Raw genomic sequence first — 22,672 nt, forward strand, 5'->3', positions numbered from 1 at the left:
TTCACATCTCACCTACGTCAGAATGACCTCATGTTCATAACAGCAGGAATTTCCAGCTGGCGCAGCCAAGCCCTCTGCTGCTAAATTAAAATTTCTACCTCTCTCCAGAGAGTTGTTTCCCCTCCATTCTTTTTATTAATAAATTAATAATAAACCAGTTTGCTGGAGCGACGAGGTGGATTCGACTCCAAGCGTGGCAGAGCGAAACAAGTACAAACATCAGCTTGTTTATAAGCACGTCTGCCTGCAGAGCTGGGTACCAGCAAGCAGAGCTCTGGTGAGCATTTGCCAGAGCAGCTGGAAGGGGCAATGGATGCTTTTGCAGACACAGAGACTCCTTCTCTCTGCTCATTCCATGGTGCAGCTCAGGCTCCATGGATCCAGTGCTGCATTGTCTCACGCGGGTGGTGCAGACCCGAAGAGTGTTCCAAGCCTGATGTATGGAAGGCAGCGAGGCCCTGGGGCTCCCCACCGCTCACAGGTGAGGTTCACTTTGTCCCCCTGCAGTGGGTCACATGCTGTATCTCCATAGGTAAATCCAATCTAGGACAGGCAAAGCTGATACGGAGCAAGGCAAGGCTCGGTGCTGGGGTCCTAAGGGCGCAGCTCAACAAAACACCTTTTGGAAAACAAGATCTCATCCATTCCTCTTTGTGCAAGGTGATTTGAAGTATTGCTTCCTACACACGGGTTTAGTAGTTACCAACAGTCGATGCGGAGCACTACTCCTGCAAGGTGCCTTCAGGTTTTGCCCATTGGAGAACGTAACAATTGGGTGTTCTCTGCTAGATCAGCACGTATTCTCTCTCATTTGTGGCAGGAGCTGGCTGCAATGTGACTGTGGTGGCAGGGAGCTCCATATGCAGGCGGTGAGCAGAGGGCTGTGGCTTGGAGCAGGCCCTGAGTGCTGCACATCTGTGCAGATGCTATCGGCTCACACGTGGGCAAGCTTCCATCAGGGCAGGACACCAACAAACCGTCCTGCTCTCACCGTGGCTCTGCTTTCTGTCCTGCTCTGAGCTCTGATGCCAAGGGACATCACGCAGCCTTAAATACAAGCGGAAAACTGCAAAGTCTGCAATCTGTGTGTTCGGTAGAGCCTGTGTGCCTCTTCATCCATTAACCTGGGACCTGGCTGTGTAACAGCCACACAGACCCCCAGACGAATGCAGATGTACAGTGCAGCCTTTCCCAGCTCTACAAGAGCTCCAAGCTGGCTCCATGCAGGGTTTCTCGGCATTGCCACGTGCAATTTGCTCTCTTTGGGCCGCATGATGCAGCTTTAATGGCACACAGGGAAGTGGCAGAGATGGGAAACTCAAAGGAACAGACGCTCCTTGAGCCTGCAAGGCTGTGGCATGGTGGAAGTGCAGAGCTGACGCGGTCTGATATGAGTCTTTATGATGAATTATACATATGATGCTAGAGAGGAAAAGTTACCAGCAGTTGGCTGGGAATAAAAAAACAATTGTGCATTCATTTAAACCAGAGGGACTTTGTGTCAACAGAAGTTGCATCCCTGATGTGGGAATTAGCCAGGGGAGCGCTGGCTGATCCCGCTGCTCTCCCTCCCAGCACAGCAGTGCCTTTGGGGGACCCATCCTTTCTACACCCCAGCAAGAGGCCCACAGCAGAGCCTCTGCTTGCCTGCACCAGGACATCTGGGTAAACCCTGCTGTGCTACCCCATTGTAACCCACTGAATTGCATTGTGCTAGCAGAGGTTAGGGGCTCCTCACTGAGTACAGAAGGTGGGAAATGCTCTCTGTAAGCTCCGTGCAATGCTCTGCTCCCTGCCCTGAGTGGAGGACACTGGGGACCAGAGATCTGCCTGGGAGAAGCCCACAGCCAGGAGTGAAGGCAAAGGGAATGTTTTCTTTCTTAGGGGAATTTTCTATATTCTTTGTGTGCTGATCTAAAAAAAGCCTGTATGGTTTTGATGTGGGCCGGGCTGGATATTGTGGGTAATGACAGGCTAAAATCCCTGAATAGCTCTGTAGAAACAGCTGGCTGAATATTACAGCCTGAATCTGACCGAGCTTGCTGCTGGGTGATCTAGAAATTACAGACATGCCTCTGTGTGTCTGTAGCAGCTGAGTGGGAGAGAGAAGTGCAAAACGTGCTACTCCTGCGTGTCACCCTGGCACGACGGAGGGGCATTCATTTCAGTGCCCTTATTCTGTTGCAGCCATGCATTTCTTTCACTGTGGACCCCTGATAACAGACGGCTGTGTTATTTTACATAGGATGAAAAATACGGAACTAAAGGGCTCTCCCTTCTGCCACCTTGTAACTCATGGGGTGAGGGTGCTCCTTGGGCAACCCCAGTTTTTGGGAAGCAGTGGCTCCCTGGCCTTGCTGGGGGGGGGGGGGGGGGGATGCAAACTAACAGTCGTTAGCTGGAAACTTCTGCTCACATGGGGCTTGATTAGAGGACAGCCCTCCTACAGATGAGAAGCAGCTTTACAAACATATTAATGAACTTTCTAATGAGTGGGCTTCATGTCCTCCTCGCTACAGATCGCAAGGCAAAATCTCTTGGTTTGTGGTATTTATCGCTCCCAGCTTGGTTTGATTCACTTGAACCTGAGTTTCAAAGCCACTTTGAAGCCGAGGGGTGTGAGCCCGCTCAAATTGAAACCAACTGACAGCTGGCTGGGATCCCTGGGAAGGGAAACCATGGGGCTATGTGTGCTTCCCACTGAAGCTGATGGGAAAATGTTGATACCTGTGTCAAGGGGAACATTCCCATTGGCTGCAGGTGGCAAAATCAGTGTATATATACATCATCTGTGCTTATAATGTTGTCTGCATGGGAACCTGCTGGGATAGAAGCTCCTTTGAAGCCTGAGTCTGGAAGCTGGTACAGGTTGCTTAGGTACAGGCTGAGCTCCTGAGGAGCTGTGGGGATGTACATGAGGAAAGGAGAGGGTTTTCAGCCTAAACTATTAGAGTAATTTGTGATGTGACTGCTGAGTAGCGTTGTGGGGAGTGGGGGCTCCATGTCTTCTTCAACCTTAATTAAAGATAATCCAAATTCATGGTTTCTAACTACACGTGGAGGATGGCTTAGTATTGCTAACGCTATGCAGTGTTTGAAGCTGAGAAGTTCCTCAAGTTCCAGGACAGCATGAGCCAGCATCCCCTTGCAGTGCCACTGATGGTAAATGTCTGTATGAACAGTTAATATGCACGATTCTGAATTATCCAGGAGGAGGGTTGGGATGCCCACAGCACTGGGATGTTGTTCTGGTGCTCAGACGCTGGGAGGGTTGGTTTGCTTTCTTCTCTGCTGTCTTGGGTCCCTAGTTCATGATGAGTTGGTCCTGGCTATTACCAATGATTGCCAGCTTCCCCTCGAAGCTGAGCTCTGGGAGCTGCAGGTTTCCCTGCAAGTTGTTGCTGGGTGTTTCCATGTGCTTCTGCTTATATGCAGGTGAGAAACTCTGCTTAGTTGATGCTCTCTGTAAATGTGTGCTGACGCTCACTGATGGTGTTTGCACTGGGTTATACCAAGGCAGAAATGCTTGGTCCAAACTAATTTTTTGCAGGGGGTTTCTGACCTCTGGGCAGTGCCTTCAGTCCCAAATGGGCTCTGGGGCAGTGGCTGGGTGCCTGCTGGGAACCAGAGCTGGTGGTGGGTTGGCACCACTGTGTGCTGAAGTGTAAGAGAGCAGTGAAAGGGAATAGGGTGACGCTGCTGCAGTCTGTCCGCCATCATTTGCCAAACAGGCCCTTGAAAATGGTGCTAAAAGCCTGGGGAATTTAATTGGGAAGTGGTGTGGGGGAGACTGGAGCTGGTGGAAAATATGCGGTTAAAAAGCCCTTTCCGCAGCATTGCTAAATAGGTGGGATTGGAGCTCTTAAATCGGGTGCAGCTGTTGCTCATCAGGCACCAGGGGTGCTGCCCTGTGCTGCCAGAGCAGCTGAGCCTGCAGCCTCACACAGCTCCCCTTACCCAGCTTCAGCCACACTCCTGGAGTGTGCTGTCTTTGTTTTATGGGTTGCTGTAGTCCTGTGGCTCCTGAACTCATACTTTCCTATGGAGCAGCTTCACAGTAAATCATCATTAACTGTTACAGAACTTGCTTAGCTTCCTACTCTGATTTCATGCTGAAATAATTCCTTACTCTTTTCTGGAATTACGTGAGCTTTTTGTCAGCCCTTTGGCTTTGCCGTACCGTAATTTAAGAAAGGAGGAGGCACAGAAGGTGCTTTAGAGAAACTAAGCTGTTCATCTCAATGCAGCGAGCTGTCTCCTAAGTGTGCTCTTGCTGCACAAGGGATCAGACTGATGCATTAATGTCAGAGTCAAGGTGCAGGGATGTTTGTGCTGCTCTTTGTGCAGAACTCCATGGAGCAGAGAGCGCTTAAATCTCCCCCAGCCATTTCCTGCCGGGACAATCTGTGCCATCACCTCCTAGCTTAGGAAAAAAGGGAAAAGAGTGAGCATGGCTTTGAAAAAAAACCATCTCTAGTTCCATCAGGGCTTGCATAAGTGTCACCTCGTAGTGTCTAGCCAGGAGACGGCGGTGCCTGTAGCTGAGAGCAGAAAACACATGGGCTCATGCTGGTGCCACCAGCCCTGTGCTCGCTGCGTGCCCTGTTGAGAGCAGGACCCGGAGCTGGGCTCTCTCAGCATCAGCTCTTTCCATTGTGGTGGGGGCTCGGGGGGGGGGGTGAGTTCTCTCCTCAGCAAGAGCAGCAACAAGAGTCACTCTTAGAGCCTGCCAGCTGAATGGAAGAACTAATCAATCTGTCCTGCTCTGCTTGTTTAATGTTCCTCTTCTGCAGAGAAGTGAGACAGTTACTTACACTTTCCAATATGCTGGGACAGTCTTTTGGCCTCAAAATGCTCCAGAATAATGAAAAAGTCTATTTACAGTAGCAAAAGCTCAGTCTGCTCCCTCCTGGGATTAATTTACTGCGCTGGGATTTCTGAGAAGGCTGTTTTCTGTCTCAGAAATAAGAGTGCCTTGGCAGCTCCTTATTAATGCCAGGTATTAAGCTTTCTCAAAGGTACCATGTGATTTATTTCTTCAAGATTTTTGGGAACCTTATTGAGGGAAAAGGGGAAAACTAAAACCTCATTCCTCCTGTGATGGCAGAAGCACGGGAGTTCTACTCTTGGACCAGAGACGCATTAGGGGAGGAGAGCTGGGGCTGTGGGCAGTGCCTGCAGGAGGGACAGGCTGCCCAAATGCTCCCACCAGCCCCAGGGTGCTCCCAGCCTGCTGGGGAAGGTCTCAGCCCCATCACCTGCAGCAGCAGGCCAGGAAGCGAAGGCCCTGCCCTGGGGCTGGAGCCAGCGTATGCTCAGTAATCCCTTTTGCTTTGCTTGCCTTGATGGCTGGCCAAGGTTTCAGGGAGCCGGGTTTGGACAAGGAGCTGCAGGGACAATCTCCTTAGCTTAAATTGTCATTTCAGCTTAAAGCTTTGCTTGGTTTTCTGCTGGAACCCTGGGGGTTGCTCCTGCAAAATGTTCTGCTGTGCGTTTGGGCACGCGGAAGCGAAGCTGCCGCCACCGCTGCCATGAAAGCTGGTTTAGGAGCAGCAGGAGCCAGCAAGCTGCTTAGTGCTGCTGGAAACATCCCAGGAGCTGCCCTGTGCTGAGGCTGCTGGGTTCTGTGCAATAGCAATAGGTTTGTGTACTGCTGTCTGATGTTTCGGTGGATAAATGAAGAGGACAGCAGTGCGAGCACCATACGCATCCCATTATGTGGGGCTGGCTAAATCCCTCCCTTCTGGAGGCTGCAGTGTTTATTACAGTTATTGTTTTGCTTTGCTGTTTTGCTGCAGAGGAGCGCTCGGGAGGTTCTGGCCCTCGATGCGTATGTATGCTCAGCATCGTGCAGCGCTGTGATCTCTGCTGCCCTAACCCGTGGGATATATTTATCTGTCCTGAAAACTGGTGTCTGGAGCAGTGCCACAGGGGAGGGCTCAGCTCTGGGCACTGGGGAGGGAGCGCTGCCCCTTCTCCCATCCCAGCGCGCTGTGAGTTTCCCTATTGTAAATCCGTTCCCCGCTGCAGAATGTTGCAATTTATTTGCCCGTGTGAAGAATGAGCAAAACCAACCAACTGCTGAACTGAAAGGAGCACAAAGGAAACGGTTTTCCCTCTTCCTGCATTCCTCTCGCCCTGAACACAGGCTCTGGCCTTCCCATCCCCAGCCCCGTGCTGCTGCCCGCGTGCTATCGTGCTGCTGCATTTACATTCTTTGAGTCGAAATTGGACTCGCAGCTCTGATTCACAAAATTCCAGGCTCGCCTCACTGGAGGCAGTTAAGAAAATAAGAGCAGAGAAGAGATGACAAAGCCAGCTGTGTGCTGTAGTAGAAGCGTTGGGAGTTTGGTGCTCCAGGTCACAACTGGGATTTCACTTCTGGGTCGGGATGCCAGCCGTGGTACACCAGTCCCTGGGCAGCAGAATGATGTTGCGAGTTCCTTCACTGCAGCCCATAGATTCTGTGGCAGGACAGCTGATTTTCCATTACTGAGAGTCTCTGGACCCCAGAGGGTCCCTGAACTCAATTATTCCTAAGGCTGACCGGCTCATAAATTTCGCATTTCATTAAGTTGGTTGCTCTTGGTTAAAAACAACATCCCAGCTGTTCCTCGTGTCCACCTCGGGTCTAACAAGGGGGGAAAAAGTGAGATCTGTCCAGCAGCCCCAAGGCCTAGCCATTTCCATCCGATACCTCCTTGTGCATTAAAGGTCTGGTAGACTCGTTACGATGTCTTTGAGCTGTGAGATGTGGATGGCCAGAGATCCCCCTTTTTTTTTTCTCTTCTTGCGTCAAAAGAAAGCCACGGTATGCATGAGAAATGCAAATCACTCAGCTAATTCTGGAAGGCAGCGGCGAAGGTGATGGCTCGTGTCCCACAGAGTGGGATTGCCTTGGCCCCAGCTCTCTGTGCAGTGTGTATTGTCAGCTGTAACTGCACTGTTTTCAAACTCTGGACAGAATAAGTGATGAACGCAGCGAAGCCAAAAGTAATTCAGCTCTTAGGAGGCAGTTGATATACTGTGCTGTTCTTCTTCTTGCAAGAGATTTATTTTCAGTTAGCCTTATCGAATAGCCTGAAATTCCTCATGTTTAACTCTTCCCTGGACATAAAGAGAAAGCCCAAGGTGTTCTGTGCTGGTTGCAGTGTGTCCAGGCTGTCTGCAGTGTAACCAGGCGAAAATTGGACCTGCTGAAAGTTTTGTGTAAGTGGCAGCAACAATTTTTTTGTGTGCCACTATTACAGTTGTTTGAGTTCATGGTTTGTCCAATACATGAGCTGGAAATGGTTGTGAGTATTTGCCTGTAAGGCCCCCAAAAGTGGCTGTGGTCACCAGGACAGCTGCACCTGGAAAAGAGGGGCAAAACCACCAGGGCAATGGCCCTTCTTCAGTGGGAGAAACAAACGGTGAGTGCCCCAGGGGATGCTGTGCATAGAAAGGGCTGTTTGGAAAAGGATGCTCATAGAAGTATCAAAAGCCACAAAGGTGGGGTTCTGCTGCCTGCTTGCTAACAAAGCCTGTAGATTATCTCCCGTTCGTATTACTGTGCTTTAAAAGAGATGGGAGTGATGGCTGGAGAGTGCAGCTCTTCTCATCCCCAGGGCTATCAATGCCATTGCAGCATCCAGGAAACAACGGAGCTCCTGTTTAACTTCATACTGTTAACTCCATAGCATAGCATACCCAGCAAGGGGATGAATAACCCTGTACAGGTAATTGCCTTTCAGCTTAAGCACAATGATGAAAACATGCTGATTTACTGTGTAACTTTTGTAGTACCTGCATGAGAAACCGTGATGTTCCCACCCAGTGCTGGAGGGCCCTGCTGGGAGGAGAGCACCACAGTGACCAGAGCCCTCCTGCTCATCGCTGGCTGTGCTGCCCTCTGCTCTTCAACGCTTTGTTTTATATTCATTGTGCATCATCTCAGAGTAACCAGGACAAATTCTGCCCATCTGTCCCCGGGGTTCTGTGAGAATGGCCTTAACTTGATCCCCCGCTCACTTTTCTTGCTGTGATGCCACTGCTGTTGTCAGAAGCGCTGTCTCTGCTCTGTTGTGTGCATCAAGCTTGCTGGGCAAGGCTTGGTTTTGTGCAGGAATTAGAATCTCAGCCTCTGAGAGGACCCACAGGTGAATGAACTTCTGCCACACTTTGCCTTATGACGAGCAAACACTGATCTCAGTTCTGCTATTAGTTGATACCTGTGCTGACAAGATGCATGGCTTCTGTGAGCCGAGGTGCTCGGCATCTCTGAGGGCTGAACTGTGCATGGCAAGATAAGATTCCTCCTGTGCCCCAGTGACTGTGTGACTCCAGTAAATGAAGAGCAGATAAGGATGATAAGGATGATGCATGTGCGGCTTTTAACAAGTGTCACGTATCAGACTTGCTGCAGCGCACCAGGGAGGAAAGCTTGCAGTTAGCAGCAAATAAAACAGCCACCAGCCAGATCTCTTGCCATGTTACGTGGGGAATGTGTTGCTGGTGAGAATGAACCATGGGATGCAGACGGAGAGTGGTGAACCACTGGTGGGATAGGAGGTTGCTCTTGCTTTCAAATAGTGCTCTGGCAGGCAAATTCTCCTCCTCTCAGCTCTCGAGAGAGCTTCTCCATAGCAAGGAGAAGGCAGAGTAAGCTGGGCTTGTCTGTCTGCATTTAAGCCATGGGGATTTGTGTGGGGGATAATGAATTTTCAGTGGACTCCAGGCTGATATTTCCATAAACGTGTTTCCAACCTGTCTGAACAATTTGCTCAGTGGCCCATGGTTAAACTACAGACTTGAGAAATACAGATATCCAGAAGTATTCCGTTACTCATTTGGGGATGCAAAAATGCAGGCGCTGAGGAGGTCAGCATACAGCTTGATTAGGAAACTCCACTCGCACATCTGTGATGTTCCTAGGGTTAGGACACAGTTCAGCTCCAATGCCAAAATCTGAACTTTCTGTGATGTGACTCACACTGCACATGAACCAACGACTGACACCTGCCTGCACCTGGAACTAGCGCTGAATTAAACCAGAGCACTTGGCACCTGAGAAGAGCCACTTCTGGCCTTCTCCCTTGTCCTGCCCCAGTGCAGATAAAGTGCAAAATCAGAGGTGAAAAATTGTCAGGAGGTTATTCAGAGCTTTCTACAAATGATTTTGACACGTTTCAGAGCTTGCCAATAGCAAAGCAAGCAGTCTGCAGGATGAGCACTTGTGGGAATCTTCCATACATCCTCTGCAGCTGGGGTTTAATCTGTGCTCCAAGCCAGGGAGGCAGCGCTGGGTCTCTAAGTATGCAGCTCTGAGTGGTTCTTTCAGAGTGGTTTTGCAGGACTGCTGGTGAGCTTCTGTGGCTGATCCACCAAAGAGCCAGCAAAGGGGGTGGGAAAGAATTCAGGCTTCTTCTGGCTGAACTGCTGCCTTGGGGAAGGCGCTTTCCCCAGGCTGTCATGGCCAGCTCCCAATGCAGGCAGGAGCTGTGCACATCTTGCTGCTGGAAGTCCTCAGCCCTGTCCCTGCTGCTGTCTCTTGGTATCTGTGAGAGGCTAGACTGCTTCCTGCTGGGTTAAGACAGATTAGGAGAGGATGTGAGAGAGAAGTGGTTGGTGGATGTGCCTGTCTCTGCTGCACAGGCATCTTGTTAGAAGCATACAAGTGGCTTTAGTGGGACAGGTGCTGTTCCTGCTGGCTGCTCGGTCTTGCCTTGCTTTCTGCGAACCTGACTTCCTTTGCTCCACTCACATCTGCTTTCCACATTTGCTGCCTCCTGCTCCAGCAAGGGTCAGAGCTGCAGTGTGGGAGCCCGGCCCCCTGCTCTGCCCATGGGGCCACCCAGCAGAGACCCTCCAGCAGTGGGCAGTGGGGGGCTGCGTTGCTGCTGCCATGGCCTGGGATGTGTGGGGAGGGATGGTGGAGTCCGCATGCAAGAACACCATCCTGACTTCCTAGGTATGGTTGTCCTTCTTCAAATATCAGCTCTCAGCATCCGGGCCTTCTTGCATGGAGAAAAAACCAACAGCCCAACCAATGGAGCCAAGAAGTTGTTCATGGGCAACAGGATTTCTTTGCCTCTCGGTAGTTCTACTTATCTACTTGTGTGCCAGTAGGCAGAGATCAGCTGTAGGCTCTTTAAGAGGAGACTTCTAACATTTTTGAAACTTTAGCCTTGGGTTAACTCGCTGCTTTGTAATCACGTCCTTTTAATTGACGTGTCCTATGATAGTTGTTTGTGGAGAGCTGAGAGAAAAAGAAGCAGCTAGCAAATACACTGAGGAGCTCTTCTGGGAGCTTTGTGATTTCCAGTGGCACATCAAAAAAAAAAAAATTACTTAGCTTAGAATAGCAGCAAGTGTTTTAGGTGCTTAGCCAAGCAGCAAACAGCCTGCAAGTCGCTTACAGCTAATCAGAGGCAGGCAAAATTGTTGCAGTGAGAAGTGAAGTGATTTGGAAGTTGGAATGCATTTGCATCTGAGTACAACTCAGAAAATAGTTTGTTTTCATTGTTTTTTTTTTTGGGAAGTGGGCCCCTCTGTCCTAATGGTAAAAAGCCTGTAAAAATAAGGCACTTGGAATAAAAGCTACTCTCCTTCAATGATGCAACATGCAATGATAAATTCAAGGGTGGGCATGCCTGGGACAGTTTCCCGTATTTATTAGCATTGTAACCACAAATAGGGAAAGAAGTGTGGTTCATGAGACTCTGCATTGTGGGGATCCCAGCTTGCAATAACTGCTTTTGGCATGACCACAGCCATTGGCCATTTATTTCAGGGGAATGGACTTCTTCAATGCTGCTCCAGAGCCACTGGGACGTAGAGTCTTAAGGACAGGTTAGCACCCATATCTGGGCTTTCCAACGTTGTCGTATCCGTTCTGTTATTGTTTCCTCCCAGTGTCTTTAAATATGTAAAGAAGTAATCTGTGTGTGTCTTCCTTTGAAGGAAAATGTGGTTGCAGAGAGGTAAGAAATGCAAAGAAAACAAGAGATGGGCACTTCTGTGACATGATGTCAGTGATGTGACCTGCCAGTCCAAACTTGGCTGGCATATTGAAGCAGTAAGCTGTATCTGCTGGGTAAGCAAATGGTGTCATCCTCTTCCCAGATCCCAAACAACATCCTCAATGTGCAGGCAGCAGCCACTGATCCTCACGGAACAAACACGTCCCCCTTCCAACCTGAGAGACAACACAGGGTTCTTTGATTCCTCCTAATTGCATTTCAGTGTTTGTGGTCCAGTTGTACTGTTTCTGCAGAAGTTCAGCAATTTTGGTTGCTGGCTTCCTCTCCGCGCTGACCTACAAATACCAGTTTTCAGGGAAAGATTTATGAGCAGCATGAAATTACCGTCTTGTAAAAGCACAAATCATGGCTATAAATAGGGGTCTGGAATATGTGCAGAAACCCGGAGGGAATGGAGACTCTTGCTTTGTCTGTGCAGGACAGCCCTGCTAACCAGGTTCAGGAGCCCGGTGCTCTGACTCTTGTAAGCTGGCACAGTGCCCACCAACCTTCCACTAATCCCTATCCCTGCAAGGATGGAAATAACATCTGGCCAGGCTGACATTGCTCAGGCTTTATAGCAACTGAGAGCTCTGAAAACTGAACCTTCTCAAGCCTCGTATGCATTTATCTTCCTTTCCAGAACATTAGTAGGCAAAGTTTGTTTTCAGTGAGTTATTTAGCAGAAAGAGGGATTAGACCGAGGGCTAGCATTGATTAACCCCTGCACGTTGAGTTGTTTAACAGCATAATGGATTAGTCATGTTTGCTGGTGACCTTTTGTCAATCGAATCCCTCATCTGAAGTCTCTTCTGTCTTTCTAAATACACATACGCTTAGGAGTGGAATCTGTACTAAAATATCCCTAAAATGAATACCTAGCTTAGCATAGCACAGGTCTAGGGTGAATAGTCCTGGAGTTTCTGATCTTAGTTTGACATTGTGTGAGTTAAGCTATGGGTACCCCACTTCTGTCACTGGCTGCTTTGCATTGCCCATAGAATGGATCAAAGTGTTTGCAGAGTCCTGCCTGAAAGCCACGTATGGGGCACAGATAGCCTGCCTAGAAAGGCAGTGCCGGAAAAGGACTGAATTTTCTATGGGATTTGGAAATCAGATCACTGTAATGCTTGGTGGTTAAGTGGTCAGCTTCATTTAAAGGAAGGTGGAGCTTCAATGCCTTTAGGGCTATGTCAATCTAAATTGGCTGGGCATCTGATGTAGATAGTATGCAGTTCTACTCCTGAAGCTAGGGACTGAGGGGGAGAGAAGCTGCTTGCTGAGGCCAGGCATGACCCCAGTGCGACATCTCCAACAGCAATAAGGTAATGATGGCGGTTCAAGGTCTCTTCATGCTGTCATCTTCATGCTGCCAGGAGGGCATAAAGGGCCCTTGCATAAATCAGCCTTGGACCCAGCAGAATGTCTGGGATGAGGATTTCTCCTCAGATCTTCCATTTTCTAAGCAGTGACATGACAAAGCTGTTGTACTTGACTTTTCAAGCGAAATAGGGAGTTTTTTGCACTCGTTTTGCTGTACTACAAGTCAGGTCAAGAAGCTTGCTTGGTTTGCTAAGCGAGATGCTGTAGTTCAAACAAGACATAACTCAGCGAAGCCCCATGGCCTCTGTGAAACTCAATCCCCTTTGGCCTCCTGATTTACGAATACAAAGCCACGGGGAAGTCTTGCCGGAATTAAAAAGGCTGTATGAGAGGTAAATAAAAGGCACTGGGGCAGGTAGGTGTTAGGAACCCATCGACGTTGGAGCCACACAGCCAGGTGCTATGAGCTGCCAAGTGCTCTGCTCTCCTGGTGGGAGATCTCCCAGGAGGGTGGGAAGGGAATTGCAAATGTGAGCCAATGGTAGGCATGCACGTAGCTAGCTAGCTTTTTTTCTGAAATACAGGGGTTAGTTGCAGCTCAGGTACAAGGCACAGCAGAGCACAGTCTGTCTGCTACCTGTCCCTGACACAGTAGTTTTGCTTTGTGAAAACAGTTTTAATTCCTCAGGGAAAACAATGAGGAATCTGATGCTCTGCTGTTCTGTGTGGGTTTTTTTTTTCTAGATTGGATCTTCAAAGAGATGCGAAGTGCTGGTGGATTCATCTGCATGGCTGATGAAAATGTGTGGCCAAACTGCCTTGGATTTGCATGGAGAGGTGTCTGAGGAGGAATGGCCAGCCAACCTGAAATTTCAGATGGCTGGAAAAAAAAAACCACCAGCTCTTAGAGCATATCATCCTCCAAACAGACATCGTGTTTCTGCTGTAGGAGTATAATGGGCACACGGATGCTGCAACCTGGAAATCCAACAGAAGCGAGGCTGTCAGGTTTGTCCCAGAGTTACCCAAACTGGAAATCTCATCAGTGGGAAGAGGGACTGAAGTCACCGTGGGGACTCGTGGCAAGGTGCTGGTGCGTCTGAGAAGGTGGCTTACTGGAAACACTGAACGGACAGAAGTAAAAATGAGTCATGTCAGAGACCACTCGGCAGCTGGACAGGGTTCCTTGAGTGATTCATCCACAAAAATGACTGCTTTGCCTGACGTTTTCTTTCCCCTCTCTATTTAGAAAGTCACTTAGACTGCCGTGGCTGTGGTCCGTTGTCTGGATTGTTTTTTTGATGGCTGGGTGGTACGCATAGCATCCTTGTATTCTCATCATTTCTAAACCACTACTTCAACCAGGGGGGAAAAAAGACACAACCAAATTAAGGGCTCTGTCACTCCAGAAGCCCTCAGTGGAATGAACCTGTAATCTTAGGAAATCAAAGGGGAATCTAGGGAATGTGTCATTTTTAGTGTCTTTAAGGCAGCAAAATTACAAGCGAAAATAGCTGCCTATAAATTGTGTTACAAGGTTAATTGACAGGAATATTGGAGAAGGGCAAGTCTGGATGAAAGCCTGTGGGTCTGAACTGCTCTATTTCAGGGGGAGGTCTAAAGAAAGAACCATCACCTGATGCAACCAAACTGTACCGGGATGCTTCTGTCGGTTACTAGACCTCAGCAGAGGAATTCAGAAGTGACGCTGCTCTGTGGCCCTGCTGCGACCAGGCATTCTTGTGAAATGCACTCAGATTTTTTCAGGGTTACTGAGCTGCAGAAACCAGCAGTGGAAAAGGTCTCTGTGGTCTCTATCAGCCCACTGATGGCGGAGCAGGACCCTTCCCGACCACGCAGAGTTCAGTCCAGACCAATCTGATGTGATTCATGCCACTGGATTTCTCACAGCTTCCTTTGGGAAATCTAATTGACTTTCCATGACTGAGGAGATCTTAACGTACAGATCATTTCCCTTCTGCCTTAGACTGAATTTTACGACACTTAATTTCCATCCCATTCTCATTCGAGCCGCAAACTCCACCTGTGAGGTGCTGTACCCTCCCATAGATACAAGCAGCACGCTCAGGTGGCACGGGCTGCAAGAATTATGTCAGCTTTTGACAGCACAGAGCTCAGGAACTGCCGAGATGAAAAGGCACCATCAGCTGCAGAGTGGGTACTCGTAAGTGTGGACTGCCACACTTGCAAAAGTAATTCCACATCCTATGGGTTAAGATTTACAACTTCCAGTTTCTTATTCAGCTCGATATGCCAAGATTTCCAGCAATTTGTTTCAGGTTTGGGACGCTCCTGGGAAGGATTCCAGCTCGTCTCTGATTAAGCAAGAGGGCATCTTGAAGAATGTAATTAGCTAATTGTGGTAGGGGAAAATGAAATGCAGGCTTCTTCTTGGTATGACACAAAGCTTGCTTATACTTAGAAGCCACCGAAGCTGATCTTTAGTAATAGCAGATAACTGTGCATGGAATACTTGGTAAAACCAGCGTGATGAACACTCGAAGAGGCTGGTAATAGGAAAGATTGGTGGATGCGATCACAGTTACATTTTGGGGAATGTAAGATAGCAGGGAGGTGGGACACCTCATTTCTGGAAAATGAGCTACCCCAGCAAAGCTGCTCATCAGCATTCCTGGAATAGCAATGAGAAGCAATTACTGGGGAAAAGTATGTCCTAGTGACCACTGTTAACGTGCAAAAAGCAGAGAGGCATGGGCTGCAAGCTGTCATCTGCTCGTTTGTGTCCTGTCCATCCCCTTTCATCCCTGGGGAAAATGCTGAAAGCCTTTCTTGTGGAGGCACTTGAAAATAAACTCCGCAGTGGTCTAGATGGAAATATTTCTCATGGCACGCAAGGCTGGCCCTGGGAGCCAGTGGGGAATTGAGGACCTGTACGCAAGCCTTGCGGCTAAGGGCTCACCTCTCATCTTCAGACATGATTACGATGGACAAACTAGAGCTCAAAACTGAGTTTTGTAGCCTGTACTCAGCAAAGCCCGTGTTAGGGTCACGCAGAGTTTGAGGGACTTAGGAATACCTCCATTTTTTTGACCCTTGTGAAGATCATAGGGTAAGTTACGGGTCCTTGGGCCTTAACGTAAAGCTTTCTGCAGCATCAAGGGTTATCTGCCTGAAGTCTAGACAGATGATATAGGGGTTAGCCTGGGGCACTGGCCACAGATCACAGTGAGGAAATGAAAGGCAGGGATAAGGAGAGGGAAGAGCAGCTCTCCTGCCGATCTCTCAGGATGACACTAGATGCGGAGAGGAGCTCGATGGAAGGTGAGCTGAGTTCATCCTTTGCAGGCACCGTGGTGTGATTTCTGTCCCTGTGCTTAATATCAATTCTGCTCAAACACAAGGCTTGGAGTTGTTCGCACCGAACTGAGGAGAAGGCAACAACGCTGGAAAAAGAGGAGGAGTGGAAAGTCTGCTCGCTTCATAATGCTATTTCCTCTATTAAACAAGCCTCTTTGACTATGAAACATTGAAGCGTGCAAAAAAACAAGCCCCACCTTGTGCTGGCTGCTCGCTCCCCTGATGGGGTTTGTCCTGGTGCCACCTCATGGCAAAAGTCAGATCTGAATTTCCAACAGAATGGCTGAAGCCTGGAAGAACGGGCCGCCCGGCTCCCAGCCTTGCAAAGCCAATGCAGGTGTTTAATGCTGGAGTGGTGCTAATTTTAGTCTTGTTTTGCAACTTCTCTTTCCATGAGAGAAAAATCTGAAGTGCAGGGAGTATTTCTAACGGAGTGTTTTGCATCTGGGGGGGGTACCTGTCCCAGAAATCCAAGCTGAGAGGTGGGAGGTTGCAGGTTGGTATTGTGACTTCAGCATCATGCACTTGGTACAGGTTGAGTTGGGGATGGATGCAACAGCCTTACATCCTTACAAAGAGTACAGGTACGTTATCTGATTGGAGAGGAAGGAGGGGAATTCTTTTTACAGACCGTGTGCTGCCCTTGAATAGTATTTGGAATAATTCCTGATAGCGTTTGCCTTTCCTGGTTACTCATGCAACAGCTCAAGCAGCTCTAAGAGTTTCATTCTCAGCCTGTTCTTGGCAGGTGGTCATAGGATTTAACTTATTATCAGTGCAACCTGGAGTTTTGCTGATTATCCCAATATTTACTTTTGAATCATAGACTGTTTTGGTGGAGTGCACGTGTCTGACTGCTTTCATGGCACATAAATGATGAGCAATTTGTTTTACCTACGTGTCCCCATGGTGTGGAAAGCTCACCAACATCTCCATTCAATAACCAACAGTTAGCTGAGCTCAAGATGCATTTAATCGTAAAAAATATGGTTATGAAGAGCTGCCATTCCCTGGAGATATTTGGCCATCCACAACTGCTGCAGTCGGTGTTGGCTATTGGGATGTTACCCTGCTGGAGGGACTGAGTTGGTGTGAACCACCTCGTGTAAAGCTGCAGGGAGCTTGCAGTGCCAGACAGAAGACCCAGCCAGCTCCGAGGCAGGGGCTGGCTCTTTAAACTTGGCATGTGAATGCTGGAATTTTCCAGTTTGCTGTTACAAGCTTAATGCCGTATTGCTCTGCTATTGTTGAGGAGGGGCAAACAGGTCTGTGCAAGCTTCTAAATCACCTGGAAAGCAACTGGAAACTCAGACTTGTACTGTTCAGCAAAACTCCCTGGGCCGTGTTCTCAGCTGCTGTGTAAAGCAAAGTGGCTTTACATCTGATGAGGGTTGAGGTTTGGGTATTCTGGCTTGTTTTTGGAGTAGGGCTTTGGGAGTATTTGGAGCATGGTTGTAAGTGAGGATTGCACTGCTCTGACCGGCCTTGATTTCCTTGTCTGCAGTGCTTTCAATGTACCAGAAATCCTTCCTCTTGCTGTATGCCTCTGAAAGGGCAGGGGATTTCAACACTTCGGCTAGTGTTCAGGTGTTAGTGGGGTTTTCACTTGCATCTGGAGAAGACAAAAAGGGTCTCATTCCCAAACAATGAGCTGTTTGTGCAATCCAAAATGCCAGCAACATCTGGAGCGGGAAGACGAGGGGTGCTGGCATTTGCATAACGGAGGCTGAAATCAGACGCTGGTGCCCTGTGAGGTTCCTGGGCCTCTGAGCAGGGGATGAAACATCCACGGGAAGATTGCAGATTGAGTTATTGCTTTGTTTTACTATCACAGCAAGAAGGGTTACTGGCAAGGCAGGTCTCTGCAACCGGCAGGATTTGCTGTCCTCGCAGCTGCCCTAGGTCTGTATTCATGTGCCTGAAATGATTTCTCTTTATGTGGCTGATGAGGAGAGTCAGTATCTCTCTCTGTCCCATACCAGAGGCACCTGTGAGCCCGTGGGAAGCTGTTCCTGGGAGCAGGACGTGCAGTGGTGATGGGCACTGCCGTGGCTGGGCTGCACCCAGCGGGTGCTCTGCGCCGGCGTTTGCAGGGATGCACAGGTGTTATTTGTGCTGAAAGAACGTGCCTCCAGGCTCCTCCCAGATATAGAGCACAACTTCATTTGTCTCGCCAGCCTCCAGCCATCTGGTTACTCATGAAAGGTGGGTATGCTGGAAGAGGCTTTCATCTGAGACGTGCCCGGGAGTGGCACTGGCACTGTGTGTGCCTCCCAGCTCCCGGCGTGGGGCAGCCCACGTGCCTCTCACCTCCCTGGTGAAAGGCTTTCAGCAGGGAATCTCCTCACGTTGCAGCTCATGCTGCAGCCTCCCCAGTTTTGCAGCGAGGCTGCTGGGAGGGCGAAGGCATTCACCAGGTTGAGGTGAAGGGAAGTACTTCCTATACCTCTTTTCCACTGAACCACTAAATGATTTCCTGAGGCTACTAGCTGAATGCACTGGCAACACCCGCTTTCCTCTTGCTCCCTGAGCAAGATCTCCCTTCTGCAGATCTGGTGGGATGTGGCCTCCTGTGCTCCATGGGTGTTGATGTGCCGGTTGATGTCAGCTGCCTCTCCAAGAATCTTCCATTCCAGCAGGTCAAGGATTGATGCTGGGCAAGGAGCTGGAGCTCTGCATAAGCCCCCTGTTGTACCTCTTCCAACAGATGTTCTAAAGCAGGAACGGGATGGGTGGCCCTTAAACCATGTGTTGTTCCCTCCTTATGCATGAAAAGCAGCAATGGCCAGGTCTGTGCAGTGCTGAATGACCAAACGCAAAGACAGTGCAGGAGTCTGGGTGACAGCAGTGATTTATCCCCTGAAAGCATTGAAGGCCCTCAAGATGCTGCTCTGCAAGGACTGGGGAGGGCTGGAAAGCTTTGGTGTGGCTGAGGGCATGAGTCTGTCAGTGAAATTACTGCTCTTTGGAATCGAGTATGACCCCAGCCACTGAAGCTGCAAGAACAGGGACCTCTCACCTGGGTGCATGAATGGCGCTGACAGCAAGATATTGATGCTAGCAAGTGTCTTCAGAGCCTTTTAGTTAAAAGAGAAGGCTGTTTGGTTGTTTTATCCTGTCTGGTTCATGTGGTTTGGGGGCTCTGCGGCATCGTGCCACCTCGCCATGCAGTGCAAGGTCCATCCTCTGCCAGGACCCTGGGACAACTCGGGGGAAGGATGCGGTGCAGGGAGGCTCAGAACGGCTGCTGTGCTGTGCTGTGCTGTGCTGTGCTGTGCTGTGCCGGAGCGAGTGCCATGGTTTGGAGCTGGTGTTTGTGCCGTTTGCAGCGCTCTGAGGCTCAGAGAGAGGAAGAGCAACAGGAGCAGAACCCGGGCTGGGCCCTGTGGCAAGCTGACAGCGTGCAGCTGCTTCCCTGCCCTCCTTTGCAGCGACCGCTCCATTTTATTTTATTACATTCGCTGAATCCTCGCATTTTGCCACCGTGTCCCCTTCCGAGCCCCCCGCAAGGGCCTGGTGGGGGGTGTGGGGGCAACCAGGACCGCTCCAGCCCGTGCCAGCTGCCATGGGAAGGGAAGGGGGGGGTCGTTGTGGGCCGGGGCAGCCCGGCCGCGTTCAAACTTGCCGCCGGGCCGGGCGCCGGGGGCGGGCGGGGGGGCCGGGCCGGGGGCCGCTCCGCCCGGCCCTGATTTGCTGCTCGGCTCCGAGATTGACAAAGTCTCGCCTTGGGTTTAAAAGAAGAAAAGGGAAGGAGGGAGGGGGGGAGAGAGAAAGAAAGTTTTCGCTGCAGGAGCAGGCAGGGCCCGGGGGGCAGCGCGGCGGAGCGGAGCGCGGCGGAGCCCCCGACAGTTGTGTGGCCGTCCCATGGCTTTATAAAGCGGCTGCTCTCGGGGGGTGGGTGGCGGGGGGGGAGAGAGAGAGAGAGAGAAAGAAAGAGAGAGAAGAAACCCGAGCGACTTTTCTTCGCTGCTTTTTTTTTTTTTTTTTTTTGCCTTTTTAAAATTTGTTTGCTTCCCCTCAAATTGTCCCGAGTGGGTGCCCCGTTTTTTTGTGGACCATGGATACGCACACGCGATGGAAAAAGCGCAGTTGGATACGGAGCTGGCCGGTGCACGCCGCGTTGGTGCTGCTGGGCGCCGCGGCCCTGGGCCGGGCAGGTAAGCGGCAAGACCCCCGGGACCCCCCCCCCCATTTCCCCCCTATGAGCGGCAGCGGTGACCCGGAGCGGGGGGACGCGGTGTGCCCGTGCTCAAAAAGAAGAAAACACACACACAAAAAAAAAACCCTAAAAACCCCAACCCGACAGCCTTTAGCTGCTCGGGTCCGAGTGCCGTTTGTCAGGAGGCCCGCGAAAGGGGGGGAAAAAGTTAAAACAGTCTTAAAGAGGATCTGCCTGTTGCTGCGCTGCTTTTTCTTTCTTTTTTTTTTTTTTTTTTTGTGGAGCCAAAAGTCGAGACGCGTTCGTGAGTGCTGCGCTTCTTTCCGTGGCTGTGGGTAAAGCTGCGTTTAATCGGCTGGGAGCCTCCTCTCCTAGAGCCCTGTGGGGAAGAAACTTTTGTCCAGCAGCGATCTGCTCTCCCCTCCGCTCAGATCTCATGCACGAAAGCTGCAGACTTCCCTGCTCGGTTCCTCAGGGCTCGTTCTCTGCCCTCTCCCCCCCCTCCCAGCCCCAATTTGTGGGGTTTCCCCCTAAAACGATGACTCCCGAGCGGGGCGAGAGGGAGCGCGGGTTGAAGCAGCCGATGTGGAGCGGCGAGAAACCCCCCCCGGTGTCATTCGATGGCCCTGCAGGAGCCGGACCGAGCGCTCGGGTTCGCCAAGCGGACGCTTCGGTTTGCGAGAGTGCATTTTGAGAGCTCTGCTTTCCAAATGTCTCTCCCTTTCCCCGGGGTGAACGCGAAATGCCCGAGCGGGCTGCCTGGATGCTTTGCGGGAACGCTGCGAAAGTTTTCAGGGGGTGTTCGCTGGGATTTTAGCAGATGCTTGGAGGTGTTGGCGCTCCGGGATCCCTTCAAAGTCGCGTTGCGAAGGAAAGGCTGAGGAGCAGCTCGCTGGCAGAGCTCGTTTTCAAGCTCTGAGAAGCTGGAGATGGAGTTTGGTGGGGTGACCTGAAACAAAGCAATGCCCCGTCGAGCAGTGCTGCCCGGGGTTCGGTGTCGGTGCTCCGTTCCCCGGTGCTGGCATCTTTCCTGCCGTGCCCAGCAGTGGTGCTTGGCGGGGTGGTTTGATGTGGCCCCAGCACAAGCGTTCTGGGGTTTCTGTATTGGAGCAGCGTGTTTGCCGTTAACTAATTTCTGTGTATCTGAAGTGGCCTTTAGGAAAAGCGGCGTCTAGGAGCGCTTTCGTTGCCGGTTTGCTCGCAGATCGGAGCGGGACGGGAAATGAATTGCTGGTCGGGGGGGGGGGGGGAAATGCTTTTGGAACATCACTGCCGGGAGAAGCAAACGGAGCTACCACTGGAGCTTGACACAGTGCAGAAGTGTCGGAGTGCTGGGCCAGCGTCCTCCAAGCAGCAGAGCGCTGGGGCGATGCCGGCTCCTCCTGGTTCCTTTTTGTGCGGCCGGCTCCCTCCGACTTTGTGTGAGCTGAGAACCGAGCCACCACCAACCGCAGCTGCTTCAGAGGAAAGACCGCAACGTTTTATTCTTTTATTTTTCCTTTTGTCTGCGGCCGTACTCGTGTGTCAGCCCTTGATGAGCATCTTTCAGCATACAGCCTGCCAGGGTCTGCCCTGCAGCCAGCTTCATTGCAGCGCCCTCAGAGCCACCAGGTCACCTTGCCTGGCTCGCTCTGAGTTGCAGCTGCAGGAGTCTGGTCCAGCTGGAGCAGCGATGCCGTGGTGGCTGGAGAGCTTTTGCAGGGCCAGCTTCTGCTCCACCTAATGGCTCTTGCTGCAAAGAGCTTTGAGCTTTCCTAATGAACCTCCTAATAGGACATCAAATAATGTAGATGAGGGAGGAGTCAGATTTGGGCTCTCGACGACGTCGACTAACGGTCTGGGGAGCTTTTTTTTAGAATCTTCCCAAGTTTCCTTGGGTTGTATTTCGGCCCAGATTGTTTGTTTCATTTTCATTTTAGCCGCTTTCTGTGCGTGGAGAAATAAAACGCTTGTGCTCGTTGTCAGATGCGGATCCATCAATAGCTCCAAAGAAAGAGGGAAGAAAGAAACCCAGGGGAGAAGGTTTCCAGAGCAAGCAGAGAAATCACAATGTCCAAAGTGACACGAATTGAGCCGCCTCTGAGCACTGCCCTTCCAGCTCACATTTTCCCATATTTTAACAGATGATGTCACACAGAAATCTAACCGACAGACAAAGCTAGAGTCTGTCTGTGCTTTTACAAATGCCTGTAAAGTTGGATTGGGTTTTTGGGTGAAAACTTTTGGAAGCAGCAGTTTCCTTTAGCGGTGAAGAAGTGTAATAAGAATACATGGCGTGCTCTTGAGAAGAAATAAAAATGCTGGAAATTATGAAGTATCCTGTTACCATCTGTTGCTTCTCTCCTTGGCTCTTCCCCAGCCATCTAGAATGAGCTAAAAAATAATCTTAATGCAGCCAATTAGAAGGCTTTTGTTTCATATTTTGCCAGTTGAATGTGTTGATATCGTTTTACAAGAAGAAATATGACTTGAAGCTTGGCACCAATGGTAGCTCTGATTTCCAGTGTAAAACCTGGACTATGCTGTCCTTGCACCGCCAGGTTGGAACGGGGCTTCAGCTTGAAAGCAACCCCAGCTGTTGGCCATGCTCCGTCCAGAGGACGCATAGAAGCATTCAGCTTAGGTCATCTGTTATTCTTCCTTGTGATCAAGAAGAAAACCCTTGCAGACCGTTCCTTTCGAGGCTCCACTCCCTGCAGTGCTGGGTGCCCAGCTGGGTCCTGACCCGTGGTAGAGGAGCGGGTTGCGTTGGTTCCTACCAAATGTAATGGGAACTTGGGTTCTTCAGCCCGCAGCTTTGCTGTATTGCCCAGGCAATAATTTGGTTGGGGATTGGAGAAGTCCCTCTTCA

The 22,672-nt window shown here is 50.3% G+C and overlaps 1 protein-coding gene and 1 long non-coding RNA gene across 2 annotated transcripts in view; both read left to right on the forward strand.

Annotated features, from left to right (window-relative positions):
- On the forward strand, positions 2,819–16,731 carry LOC110406952. The gene is made up of 5 exons (XR_002443655.1): positions 2,819–3,162; positions 10,772–10,830; positions 10,942–10,961; positions 11,104–12,325; positions 13,068–16,731. It is a non-coding gene; the product is annotated as an uncharacterized LOC110406952 (long non-coding RNA).
- The window catches only part of COL5A1 (collagen type V alpha 1 chain), a 127,152-nt gene continuing 124,104 nt past the window's right edge, over positions 19,625–22,672 (forward strand). The window contains exon 1 of the mRNA XM_021413741.1: positions 19,625–19,819. Within this exon, the coding sequence (XP_021269416.1) occupies positions 19,720–19,819 (100 nt within the window). The 5' untranslated portion in view covers positions 19,625–19,719. The remainder of the gene's footprint in view (positions 19,820–22,672) is intronic.

The sequence above is a fragment of the Numida meleagris genome, chromosome 16 (genome assembly GCF_002078875.1).
Source record: "Numida meleagris isolate 19003 breed g44 Domestic line chromosome 16, NumMel1.0, whole genome shotgun sequence".
In the NCBI taxonomy this organism is placed as follows: Eukaryota; Metazoa; Chordata; class Aves; order Galliformes; family Numididae; genus Numida; species Numida meleagris.